The sequence below is a fragment of the Diadema antillarum genome, unplaced genomic scaffold (assembly GCF_040938485.1).
Source record: "Diadema antillarum isolate AM-2024a unplaced genomic scaffold, OU_Dant_1.0 scf00000192, whole genome shotgun sequence".
In the NCBI taxonomy this organism is placed as follows: domain Eukaryota; kingdom Metazoa; phylum Echinodermata; class Echinoidea; order Diadematoida; family Diadematidae; genus Diadema; species Diadema antillarum.
This window is the reverse complement of record NW_027271081.1, coordinates 1,909,201-1,923,214: the sequence shown is the minus strand read 5'-3', so window position 1 is coordinate 1,923,214 and position 14,014 is coordinate 1,909,201. Positions and strand designations below refer to the sequence as shown.

At 40.1% G+C, this 14,014-nt stretch overlaps 1 protein-coding gene across 1 annotated transcript in view; it reads left to right on the top strand.

Moving 5' to 3' along the window:
• The window catches only part of LOC139723533 (urease subunit alpha-like), a 29,846-nt gene extending 16,100 nt beyond the window's left edge, over positions 1-13,746 (top strand). Inside the window, exons 10-22 of the mRNA XM_071634772.1 lie at positions 248-373; positions 1,294-1,510; positions 2,427-2,531; positions 4,848-4,923; positions 5,968-6,115; positions 6,649-6,827; positions 7,394-7,508; positions 8,133-8,222; positions 9,001-9,099; positions 11,815-11,914; positions 12,541-12,709; positions 12,988-13,046; positions 13,625-13,746. Coding sequence (XP_071490873.1) covers positions 248-373; positions 1,294-1,510; positions 2,427-2,531; positions 4,848-4,923; positions 5,968-6,115; positions 6,649-6,827; positions 7,394-7,508; positions 8,133-8,222; positions 9,001-9,099; positions 11,815-11,914; positions 12,541-12,709; positions 12,988-13,046; positions 13,625-13,746 — 1,605 coding nt within the window. The remainder of the gene's footprint in view (positions 1-247; positions 374-1,293; positions 1,511-2,426; positions 2,532-4,847; positions 4,924-5,967; positions 6,116-6,648; positions 6,828-7,393; positions 7,509-8,132; positions 8,223-9,000; positions 9,100-11,814; positions 11,915-12,540; positions 12,710-12,987; positions 13,047-13,624) is intronic.
• Positions 13,747-14,014: the final 268 nt, after the last annotated feature.

Sequence of the window (14,014 nt, the reverse complement as noted above, 5' to 3'; positions counted from 1 at the left end):
TATTTGTTTATTTATCTATTTATTTGTTTTACTTACTTATTTGGGTCGAACCAAACCAAACAGATAATATACATTATGTACATGTGTGTGTGTATGTGTCTTGTGTATATTATGTGTCTTGTGTATTTGTGTGCGTGGGGGGGGGGGGGTGAGGTTGATTTTGTTTTTATCTGGCTTGTAAACTTGGTGTTCTTGCATTCATCAACCTGATGAAACTTTACAACGTCGATGATTTGCACCTCTACAGGTTTTGCGTGAGGGAATGGGACAGGCTGCACACCTCGCATCGGCCGATACTCTGGACACCGTTATCACAAACGCCCTCATCGTTGACGCAGTGTTAGGTATCGTAAAAGCAGACGTGGGCATAAAGGTAAGCACCTTATTTCAATTGACTTGAAGGAATATCTCTCCAACAGTACAAGTGAATTAATCTACATTGTCATCACCGTAGGAATGTGCAAGTTCGAAAGCAATTCCTCTGTTGCCATGGACAGGTACAATGCATTTTGCTAAAGGAGAACATAATTTATCTAGTCTTGATTTGACTGACGAAGACACTGCTGTGTCGTTGGTTTATCTCTGATGTAAAATGGGTGGGGTGATTATGGATCATGAGTTCTTGACCAGGTAGATGAACCCGTGTTCCAAATATCCTTTGCCCCTCGTCTGCTTTCGTGAATCCTTCCCAAACCATTCCCTTCCACTCATCCGCTCTATACTTCTCTTTCATTATCTTCTCTTCCAAAAACTTCCCACCCCTTCCCCCTTCTCTCTTACCCCCTTCCAAACACCTCTCCCACCTCTTCTCTCTCTTCTTATCTCCTGTTTCACCCTCTTTCCGTCCTCTTTCTTTCTCCTCCTTCCAATTACTCCCCGATCTCCTGCCCTCTCATCTCTTCTTTTCGTCCTCTTTTCTCTGTCCCTTACCAACTATTTCCGGAACCCCTGATCTCCCTTTCGCATCTGCCCCTCACCTTCCTCACCTTAACCATCATCCCTACTCCAGCCTTCCCTTACCGTCTCCGCTCCTCCCCCGATCGGGGTAATTTATTTATTCATTTAAATTTATTTCCAGGTTTATTTAACCAGGGTAGCCTCGTCAGTTAGAAAACTGCTTTCAATTAGGGCCCTGCAGATAGGTAAAAATATAAAAATACAATACATACAATTTAAAAACAAAAGTTTACAGATAAAACTGCAACTGACAAAACATAGATGATGAAAACATAATGACCTTCCTTTTCACCTCCCTCCCCCTACCTTCTTCACCCTGTATGCACTATATACCAGGATGGTCTCATCGTAGGGATCGGTAAGGCGGGGAACCCTGACGTCATGGACGGAGTGACGGAGGGCATGGCAGTGGGCGTGGAGACAGAAGCCATCGCCGGTGAGGGCAAGATCCTGACAGCTGGCGGATTGGATGCCCACATTCACTTCATCTGCCCGCAGCTGGCCAGGGAGGCTATCGCATCGGGCCTTACTACCATGTTCGGCGGCGGAACGGGTGAGGGCGCCACACTTATCTAGTTAAAATACTAAAACACATCTAATGTATAAGTACTCTATATTAAACCAGTGCAGTATAAACCTGTTCGGTTTTGAAACTCTGTAGGGCTTTCGACATCAGAAGAAAAAAATGACATGACGAGTTAAGTAATTAGTCAGGTGCATTGCTTTGTCAGTGCATAGATTAACTTTTTGAGTCATACTGAAGCCCCCCGGTTATGGCTGAAATAGTTCACATAAAAACAGCACCAAAACGAATCGGTCTATATACGGCACTCTATTATACGGAATTGCATTTAACTAGTGAAATAAAATAATGGTAATCTTTCTTGAACTTGGCAGCGTTCAGTTAATACGCTCCCTGACACGCATTCAAGTATCTTGAAATGAGTTTTTGATCGCGGTGTTAACTCAATTCTTGTTCAGTTGAGATATTTGCCATAAAAGCTGCTAAAAAGCAAAGAAAATCAATGAGAAAATATGAGATGTTTTTTATCATAACTTCAATAATATTCCGTGTTACTTTACAAGCAAGGTATCACTAGAAAGTTTAATTTTGCTCTGTCTACTGATGGCTTACTGTAAAATGTATAGGGGGAAAAAACGGCGCACAGCCCATTTTGCTTTCAAACTCTTCTGCAAATGTACACTGCGCTAGGGAGTACAGTGTGACGACAGGCGCTATCAACATGTCGTAAAGAGTTGCTTAGCAGGAAAAGAAATAAGAATTATCTGTCATACCGATAGACAAGTTATCCTAATGCTCTGTTGTATTCCAATAAAGTTCTCTGGACAAGTGCTAAAGGCAACGCCTATTCTGCCGGTGTGATGTATTGTATCAGCTGAATAGGAACGAACTGCTGATGGGGCTTTATAACATGATTACTTTTCGTCTCTGTATCATGCGTGAACAGGTCCAGCCACTGGAACCTGTGCCACCACATGTACTCCGGGCCCAAATCACATTAAAAACATGATCATGAGCACCGATGCATTCCCTCTCAACTTTGGATTCACAGGTAACGTACTGTTTTTTTCGTTTGTTTATGTTTCCACCCCATTCTGAGAGATAGCTGTGCATTTTTTTTTTAATTTTGTGTGTCATGAATGAGTGAGAGACATCAGTATTATAGTAAGATCTTTTCTCATTGTGCATGAAATTGACTCCCCCCCCCCCCCATTGGACATAAGTAGTTTCAACTAATTGTGACCGTCATCATGATTAAAAAACAACAAATAAGAAGAATAAACTCAAATGAAATAAAAAGCAAAACAAAACTAAACAGAAACAGAAGATAAATCCCATATAATTCAAAGTTGCTTTTCCATTGGTGAAGAGGCATCGAGTTGTAAATGTATAATTATAGAGGTGTGTAGAGTATTGGTGTTCTACAATGTATATTGTATTATGCAGTATCGCGATCAGCATATGTTATTAAGACAGACATCAAATCTGAGTTCGATTTATTGGTTATTGACTAAAGGTGTAGGTCCTACTATTAAAATTCTCCATGTGATGTAGTAATGTAATCATAACAGAGAAGAGACTTGATACAATACATTTTTGTTTGCTGCTTATAACTACATTGTACAGAACATAGTGAATGATTATTACTTTTGAAGTGAGATCGTTCAGCTAAGCTTAAGTCCCCATTGTTTAGAAAAAAATGATGTAACCATTTCGATTTGTTTAGCGTTAGTATCAAAAGACGGGGTCCAAGAGTGTCTGATGTTCACCTGCTCCAGTATTTGCATTCAAGAAAATAGGTTTGAATGTTCTGATGTTTCATCACACACTTCCTACTCTTACGAAGAAACAAGTTTTCATTCATTTGTCATATATTTCTTTAAGTGTGTGATTTACTTGCGTAATTGTTTTAAATTGCCCCTTGGACAAATGATGGCCTATAGAGTACCAAAGTGATGATGTCACAGTCTTTTGTTACAGCTTGGGTGGAACCAGGTGCACGCATTAACACAAGAGGTCAGGTGAGGGTGTTTAGAACCAGTTTCCATGGCGATGAATGACTTATGACATCACACTTTGGTACTCCATGCCGTCAATCCCTCGTTTGAGGCGAGTCCCCAACCGGGGTGTACCCAAAGTGGGGTGCGTATATTTGTCGTTTGGGAGTTGGGAGTCGAAGTACTTGTCCCAGGGAGGTGGAAGAAACGGCCCTGCTTGTCCATTGCAAATAAACTTTCTGCTCAGGCGTGACAAACCTGGAGGCCAAGCCAGGGTTTGATGACTCCAGCAGCTGTCGTATTACGTAAGAGCATGATAAGGATATCTGCCTGTGGCAGACCATTCAAAGTGAACTCAATTTTCTCTATCCTTTTTAAAGTTTTCAATTTTATATTCTATTGAGAAATTCTATGGTCATCCATTTTACATTTCGAACGAAAAAAATTGACCCGTAAATAACGAAAATACAGGAATAAGAAGGAGAGCATTGCCAGTTTGCCGGTGCTATTTGGCAGTGAGTTACAACGGGGAGGTGAGACTACTCCCTGGTTACAATCAGCCTGCTGACTGGATCGTTGAGAAAGCAGCTGTCGTATTACGTAAGAGCATGATAAGGATATCTGCCTGTGGCAGACCATTCAAAGTGAACTCAATTTTCTCTATCCTTTCTAAAGTTTTCAATTTTATATTCTATTGAGAAATTCTATGGTCATTCATTTTACATTTCGAACGAAAAAAATTGACCCGTAAATAACGAAAATACAGGAATAAGAAGGAGAGCATTGCCAGTTTGCCGGTGCTGACAATGTGCTATTTGGCAGTGAGTTACAACGGGGAGGTGAGACTACCTCCCTGGTTACAATCAGCCTGCTGACTGGATCATTGAGAAAGAGAGAGAGAGGGAGAGAGAGAGAGAGAGAGGGAGAGCGAGGGGGAGAGAGGGAGGGAGAGGGGGGAGAGATGGGGGAGGGAGAAGGGGAGAGCAAAATGGAATGACAATAGTTCCGGTCACTACAGTACAGGCATGCTCTGTCTGCATACGCTGAATGTCTACACTCACACACACACACACGTACACACACACACACGCACCATGAGCTACATGGCCCATGCCAAAACCAAAACAATCTCCTCCTCTCGCGGTGCCCCCCCCCCCCCCCCCCCCCCTCCTGTGGCGCTGTGGCGATGACTGATGCTTAGATTAGGCCAGGGTCAAGAAACAGGTGTTTTATATCTTTGACTTTAAGTCATTGATTGCCAAGATATGCACTGGCATTATTTACTGGGGTGTAGCCTCTTCAAACGAGAGATTTGCGTCATGTATAATCTTTGCTTTGACGTGTGACTCATTACATCTCCATGGTAACAGGTAAAGGCAATACATCAAACTCGGACCAGGAGACATGTCGGGAGCTAGAAGAGCAAATCGAAGCTGGTGCTATCGGGTGAGAAGTCTTACTAAGATAAAAGGATGAAGTATTAGACATAATTGTCAATGTGCCACAAACTAGTAATCCACTGTATAGGAAAGCAAATTTACTTGCTTTGCTGTTGTACGTGCTCTGCACATCAGTCTCGTGTATAGTAATAGTGCTATCTTAGTAACATGGCTTGGTCTCTTTTTTTTTTATTTTACAGTTTCCGTTTAGTAGCAGTCTATCTAAGAAAAACATAAAAATGTAAGGTGTCCATTAAACAAGACAGTACATCATTCATACTGTATTTTAAATTGAAAGTTAGGAACATCTTTATGTGGTTCACGGTTGATGATGAAATTGAATATGCAAAACGAAAATCACAAAACCATAGGGTGATGATTATAATGAAGATAAAGGTATAAAAAGAAAAAAAATGAACCCAATGTGGTGATCATGTTTGGAACAGGCCTGAAGACGTTGATTAAAGATCGTAAAACATGTGATGATTGTGATGTAAAGAAGAATAAACACTGATGTTCATATAAATGTTGTAGAAATGGAAGATATATATATATATATATATATATATATAAAAACATGATCATGATCATGAAATATAACATGAAATGTAAAAGTCACATTCCATGATTAAATGGACATAACTACGCGTGCTTATTATTATGAATGTATCTATAGGAAATTGCACGCTCAGGTGTGAAAATCAATCTCCCAAAATGAAATTGAATGCTTACTTCCAAATTTGAATTTCTGACCATTGATTTAAGCGTCGGACAACGAATTTAAAAGCATTAAACTCGAAATCGTTGACCATGTCACTCCCCAGGTTCTAACATATACGAATTTGAATGCACATAAAATGAAATTGGATGACAATTGCGAAAATAGTAAATCTTCAAAGTCGTGTCTATTGCTAGATTGCATTTTGGTTGTACAGCAGGTCTTACTTCAGGTAGTCAACTCGTGGAATTCTCATAGGTAATGTTTAATGTAAAAAGGATGTAAATAATGGGTCGCATCAACGTCTTCCGCCGTCGTTTTGTGCCTTTATAGAATGAAGCTCCACGAAGACTGGGGATCGACACCCGAAGCGATCCGAACGTGCCTTCGGGTGGCCGAGAGACACGACGTGCAGGTCATGATTCACACGGACACGCTGAACGAGTCGTGCTGTGTGGAGGACACCATAGCTGCCTTTCAGGCAAGCCATTTCATAAACTCCCCCTCAATTCGCCAACGCCTTTCAATATCGGCAACATAGTGCACCCGTTTGGCTTGTTTCCCATTCATTTTGTCCTGCTTTCTTGTTCGTCGTTACTTTTGATATTTAAACAAAGTCATTAGAAACCCATATGCATAATGATTGTGTAAATGCATCTATACATAATACGTGTACGTTGTCTGATTTCTTACCTTGTGTACATTTATAATAAGATACTAGTATGCCGTTTGAGGTGGGATGATTACGTCACAAAGTAGAGGTGCTACGTAAGAATGATTTCTGTGTACCTTTAATGATGTATCTGTCAAGTACCATGAGATGCTACAGCCTGAGTGGGCTTGTCAAACAATGAAGATTCTGACGACAGCAAATACGATGATGATGATGATGATGATGATGGTGATGATGATGATGATGGTGATGATGATGATGATGATGATGGTGATGGTGGTGGTGATGGTGATGATGATTGTTTTCATAATTCTTCATGAAAGATGTTCTTCTCATTTCAGGGACGCACCATCCATACCTATCACTCAGAGGGGGCCGGTGGTGGTCACGCCCCCGACATCATGAAGGTTGTGGGTGTGGCCAATGTCCTGCCCTCCTCCACCAATCCCACGCGCCCTTACACGGTTAACACCATCGACGAGCACTTGGACATGCTGATGGTCTGTCACCACCTCGACAAGTGAGGGCTCACTCACATTGTGATTGTATTTTGTTCATTGTCCTTTTGTTACTCAGTCAACAATCAAGAAGAAAGAGATGACACTATCACAGTGGCGGATCGGGGGGGGGGGGGGGGGCGTACCGAGAGCGCGCCCCTTTATTTTTTGTTGTAATAAAAGAAATAGAAAGACAAAAATGAAACTGTGCGCCCCTCTTTAGATCTTCATCTCCTACATACATGTACATTTCTCATTAAACCCCACCCCCCCCCCCAAAAAAAAAAAAAAAGAAGAAAGAAGGATCTGACTCTGATTGCAAAAAATAATACTGGTGAAGGAGAAGTCCAAATGGACGAAAATATTATTATAGTGACTTGCATTTTTTGATCACTACTGTAAATGATAAAGTTCTGGTTCTATCCAGATAGGCTACCACCAGTGATCATCAGTAGCCGTCTGAGTTACGATGTTCTGCAGTAGTATTACATGTACTACGCCATCCCGGCTAATCTGAGGGACTAGTAATACCACAGGGAATTATCATGATAACAATGACTCCCTAAAATATCCTGATCTCCCTGCCCAGAAACTTGAAAGAAGACGTGGCGTTCGCCGAGTCTCGAATCCGAGCCGAGACCATTGCTGCCGAAGACATTCTACACGATCTCGGGGCCATCAGTATGGTGTCTTCCGATTCACAGGTAAGTGATTTTACGTAATATAGGCATAATAATAACAATTTCTAATGGACACGGTTTACGGCTTCCAAAATTTGATGGTTTGACCCTTCTTCAAAGCAAAATACAGGCGACTCCCATTATAATGAAGTCCTCGGAATTGACAGTTTTCTTTCGTCATATTGAAATTTTGTCATAGCCGAATGAATAAAGTACAATTTTATAAAGATGTATAGATAATAATTTTGGGACCTGAATTGTTTTGTTGTAACGAAATTTACATGTAGTTAAAACTGTGTTCATAATATCAGGAGCACTCATTAATGGAGCTGATCAGAAAGTAGCGTCCTGAAAAAGGCTTGCAGTAAGGGTTACTTTGAGTTTGAATGCTTCTAAATTCGGTCTTGCTAAACATTACTAAACAAGTGTGATTCAAAATTTTAGTGATCCTGAAATCATTATCAATGTTATATGATGGCGGACATCGCAAAGTATTCCTTTCTTGGCAATTACGTGCGAAGCTCATCCCATAATGACCCTTCGACCTTTCAACTAACCTCCCAAATACCCTCAACCAGCACCACCATCAACAAAAGAAAGGGAATCATAAACATCAGTTTCTTTTTCTATACCTTTGTCTTCTTGAAGGCCATGGGGCGAGTAGGCGAGGTGATCACACGGACCTGGCAAACGGCAGATAAGATGAAGATATTCCGCGGGAGACTCACGGGAGAATCGGTAAGACCGTATACCATCATTGGCGCTGATCGGAACGGATCATCAGGTACAACAGTCCTATCAAACAAACAAACAATCAATCAAACAAACAAACAAACAAACAAACAAACAAACAAACAAACAAACAAACAAACAAACAAACAAACAAGCAAACAAAGCAAAACGGAGAAACCAACAACTTATTTTGACTGACACTACAATATCTCATCAACTACAAACATGAATGTCAACGTCTGTTCACATTGTGTTTTTGGTCATCACATCTGTAGCGAGGCTTTCATTATCTCTTGCCACGTGATACCAATAACAAAAAACTAAAGGAAATCGATTTAAATCTGAAATACTGGTTTTAACCCGATTGCGCATCAAATGCTGATCATTACAATATTACACACATGCAGAAAAAAAATAAACTTCACAACCTCCAAACACAAATACGAAAAGCAAACAAACACAAAGCACTGCAAGAACACAACAGGCGAAAATATGTATTTCTCAAATAATAAGTAAAGCAGCGAGACATCATAAACGAAAAATACGAAATGCAAAAGAAAAAAAAAGCAACATGAATCTGTAAATACTACAAAATAAGACCCTCGTGTACTCTCTCTCTCTCTCTCTCTCTCTCTTGGCATTGTAATAAGTGGCTAAACAGCTAGCTTCATTTTGTTCCCATCTTGTCATTTCGTCTACTTTCGCTTCATGGAACGGTATTCTTGGTATTCAATAAGTTTTCTACACCACTGTGACCCCATTATTACTTTACCATTTCTCGTAGGGCGAAAACGACAACCTGAGAGTCCGGCGCTACATCGCCAAGTACACGGTCAACCCGGCCGTCGCACACGGGATGGGCCACGTCATCGGATCGGTCGAGGTACGTATCAAAGAGTTCTAGGTCCTAGATTCTGTCACAGTAATATCCTCATGATTGTATAGGCACCAACTCGAGGCATGTTGGCTCGCCTAGAACCTCCATGGTATGAGTGAGTGTAAAGGATGCGGAGAAGTTTAAAGGGATGGTACAGTTTTGGTTGAGATGGGATTCAGGTCTTAACTCTCTGTTAGATAATTAGAAATCTCTTATATGTGACCCTGCACCTCAAAACAAACAAAAAGTCGCCAGACATGAATTTTTAGTTAAGACCATATTCTGAAAGAGCACACTTTAAGCTTTAAAATGATGTATAACTCAAATCAAATGGACTCTCCTAACCTATCTAAATATTGGAAAGAAAGCACAATCTCAGGAAAAGTGTGAACTGAGAAAAGAGGCTCTTATTAAAGTACAGTGTCTATTCAAGCGCTTAATCTTTACCAAACCGTGCTGGCTGTGCGATGAATGAGACAAAAAAAACAGGAAGTAAACCACCAGAGTAACAACAATGAAGGGATTATCAGATTAAACTGAAATTAAGCATGCCTCATTAACACATTATGTCCATAATCAATGCCAACTTTCAAAGCGGTAACACTATCTTTTCAAAAGTTATCAGTTGAAAGTGAAGAGTGTGGACAAGGTTTTTCAGAAATGAAAAAGGGATTCTAAAGACACACCTAACCACACTATTCTACCAAAAAATGTTCGAGATAAACTGCTAAAAAACACAGTAATTCCTGCCCATTTTATGATACCAAATTTTAGCATAATGTAAAGGAAGACCCTCTCTTTCAGAAAATATGAAAAAGTCAAGTTCGGTTAGGTTGACCCACTTCACTTATTTTCAGTCCTCACGCAAAATCAGTGTGTGCGACTTTATGTTCGTTTTGAGGTGCACGGTCACATATGAAGTAGAGCATATCGTCGATTGAGAATGATAAGGGCGGTAAGTTGCCACTAAACCCATAGGCCCGAATTCACGAAGGTGGTACAAATGAAACCATGGTTTAAACATGGACAAAACCATGGAGCGCCAAGTGTCGCATGGAATATTTCGTTACGAAATCAGTCATTTCGTCGATGAAATGATTATTTTGTAACGGAATGACAACATTTTGTAACTAAATGAACATTTCGTCCACGAAATGATAATCTAGTTAACGAAACGGTCATTTTGTCGACGAAATAACCAATTTCGTAACGAAATATTCCGTGCGACACTTGGCGCTCCATGGTTTTTGTCCATGGTTTAAACCATGGTTTCATTTGTACCACCTTCGTGAATTCGGGCCATAGTGTATGGGAAAAGTTAACGCCCTTCTCATCCTCAACAGACGATATGTTTCTAAGAGGAATTATAGGTTTATTTTGATGAAAACTGATTTGGAATGGCTGAGATATCCAAAAACAAAGAGGTCCTAATAAAAGGTGGAACCCGCCTTTTATTAGGACCACTTTGTTTTACTTTGGTTTTTTTTTTATCTAAGCGATTTCAAACCCAAGTTTCATCAAATAAACTTTTAATTCCTCTTAGAATTGTATGCCCTTTAATGTTTCTCATAAGAGGTTTCTAGTCATTTCAGAAAAAAGGAAAAAACCTGAATCCCCATATCAACCAAAACTGCTAACCCTTTAATGCAGAAATTATCTTTTCATCATTAAATAGACACATCCTAACTTCACTGCACATCTTGCTTTGGGAAAAGGTGCGATTGGACCTGGCTAACTCCAATCAGAATCAATATAAGCAGGGAGGTGAGCACCTCCCTGATATAAGCATCAATTACAGTAGCAAGTAAGAGGCTTTTGAAACATTTGCACGGTCGTCTGTCTTCTTGGTGTATCTAAATACTAGTATGTAACTTCCAGAGTCGCTCGACTTCTGTTGGTTGAATACTTTTCGAAAATCGCTCTATTCCGTCACTGCAAAAAGTCCGGTGTTAAATAGTGAACACCGAGCTGGTGTTAAATTTTCGGTGCTCATTTATGGTGTTAAATTAACACCTCCGGGTGTCATTTCCAAATTTTAAACTGTTTTTTTGAAGAGTTTCTTAGTAACTGCACTTCTTGTTGATTTTTAATTTAAACAAGACGATCAAGAATTTTACATTAAAATACTAGATTTTTGAAAAAATGGGAAAATAAATTTACACCAAAGTAACACCAGCTGGTGTGGTCTCTTATTGAAGCTGGACGGGTGTTAAGCCATTGATATTAACACCAACAAATATAAAATCAACACCATGTGGTGTCATTTTTGAATTAACACCAGTACAGTGTCAAAATAACACCAGGTACAGTGTCAAATTAACACCACGAAGTGTCAGGTGAACACTTTTCAACACCATCACAGTGCATTTTTAACACCTGTGGGTGTGGTCCTTTATTGAAGTTTGATCGGTGTTAGATTTAACACCCGTGGTATTAAATCTAACACCGATGTTTTTACAGTGGTCGGTTTATTGTCTAGATGTGATATATTATTAAGAGACAGAGTCTGACCAGAGGGTAACACAATGGCGGTATGATGCTTTGTTAGGCAAGCATGTAACAAGGAATGTATGCCATGTTGTGACCAGTTGAAAGGGAGTTGGCCATACTCTGTGAATAGAATGATCTCGTTTAGTGGTGTTGCGCATTTCTCATAAACCATGTTTTTGTACGATTCGGTGTATTGATCACAATTTTTGTGCTGGTTTACCATGGCTACAGAATGGGAAGATGGCGGACCTGGTTCTGTGGAATCCGGCCTTTTTTGGCGCCAAGCCGGACCTGATCATCAAGGGTGGACAGATAGCCTTGGCCCAGATGGGTACGTCTTCCTTTATTTTATTTGACGCTTTCCTTTGAAAGGAGCAGTTTCTCCCCACTCTTAAACTTGTTTGTAAGAGCAAAGCAGACATTGAAACAGAATAAATGAGTGAAAGTGTGTGCATTGAAAGATGGCGCTGTCTAAGGAGGTCGCAACATAATTTTACATGTAGAATATGGTCAAGACTGTAAATTGCTTTTCTAGAAGCCTTCTGCTTAAAATATCATTGCCTCTTCCAGAAGTACAAACATATCTTTATCATATTTATATTATAGTTTTTTCTTTGACGCTATGGCGCTTTCTCCGGTAGATTCGTGAATTGCAAATTAAACTAATCAAATTAGTTAAGTTAATTAATCAATTAAGTGAACAATATATATAGATGCGGAATCCAGTTTCATAACATACTTGTGTGTTTAATACCTGAAAAAAAAGTGAGACACAAACTACTATAATAACTGAATGATTATGATAATATTCTAATTTGCAATCTTAGTCCTATATACCAATGACAACTCTGGTATTCTACGTGTAGTCTACGGCGATTGTATAGAGGAAGGGTTGATACAGATATATTAAATGACATGGGAATTAATTGACCAATTCTTCTGTTTTGTCCTCACCAGGTATGCCGAACGCCTCAATCCCGACGCCTGAGCCCGTGAAGACGAGGAAAATGTTCGGTGCCTACGGCAAGTCCGTGGGGGCCAACTCTGTGGTGTTCGTCTCGCCAGCAGCTGGGCCAGGCATACAGGAGCGATACGGCCTCAGCAAAAGAGCAGTGCCGGTGAAGAAGTGAGTTGTTTCGCTTTACAGTACCGAGACTGGTTTTGCTGCTCGCTATTGAATTGTGGCGCAGTTTATTCAATCGAATGGGCAGGTTCTGCAAAAATGTGAAGTTTCAAATTTGTGTGATATACATGTACATCATGATTTTTCTTTGTGTTGAAGTTCTTACGTTAAGCTGTGTAAAGATTCAGACGAACGCGTAAGCAGAATTGAACACTTCCAGACTGATATGTATCCATCATATCAACTTGTGGTCTCATTTCGCTCTTTTCATTATATTCCAGCTGCCGCTCTGTGACGAAGAAGGACATGGTTCTCAATGACTTCTTACCCGAGATCAAGAGTAAGGCATTTTGTGTTTTGTAGTGCGTGATCATTGCCTTCTTCTCCTATACATCGTATATGGCAACAAGAATTATATATGATGCAATGAAAAATTTATATTCATATACCACTATAGTATATCAATTCATGTAATTATAGAATTATTATTATACTATCAGGTACATCATAACGTTTTTCGTTACACAGCCATTTGTATGCCAATTGCGGCATTTAGGCCTATATGTATGAAATTGTTCTTTGTTCTTCATAGGAAATATAGGAAAGTGAGACATGAAATTAGATTCTATAATTTATGTATTTGTGTAGGTTAGTGTTATTACGTAAAGTTTTGCTGATTCACTTTTCATTCGTTAGTTCAACAGCTGTATTCATTAAGGCAGTCATTCGATGGCACGTTAACATCCAACAATGTTAGAACCTATGACGGATTCCTAATTCCTTATTTGTGACTGAAAAAAGAGAGTAGATACAATGTAAGCGGTCAAGAATGAAATGCAATGAACAATCCTGTGCCACGTCCCCTGAAGAGAGATGTTCTGTAATCATGTTTCCTTCCAAATCGTCTTGTTTTTGCAGTCAACGCCGAGTCGTACAAAGTGACCATTCGAGATGACCAGGCCGGAGAGGGGGAGGAGACACTTCTCACCTGTCCTCCAGCTAGCCGCCTCTCTCTCGCCCAACGCTACTTCCTCTTCTGATGCGGTAACCATGGCAACGGTTGGAGCAACCTCATCCCAGGCATGATCATTTCAATGAACACGATGCACACTACAAACTTTTGACAAATACGGTGCCAGTAAAGTACAGTGATGGGTTGCAGTAATGGGTCAACTACTGGTAGAGAAAAACAACAACCCATCTCTTTGCTGTCGTTGCCAATTTGAAGCAACTTGGTGATTTGGAACACTGGAGTAACAAGAGAGCCTTACCATGCTTACCTTTTGAAGATCGTTGTGAGCGTGTGAT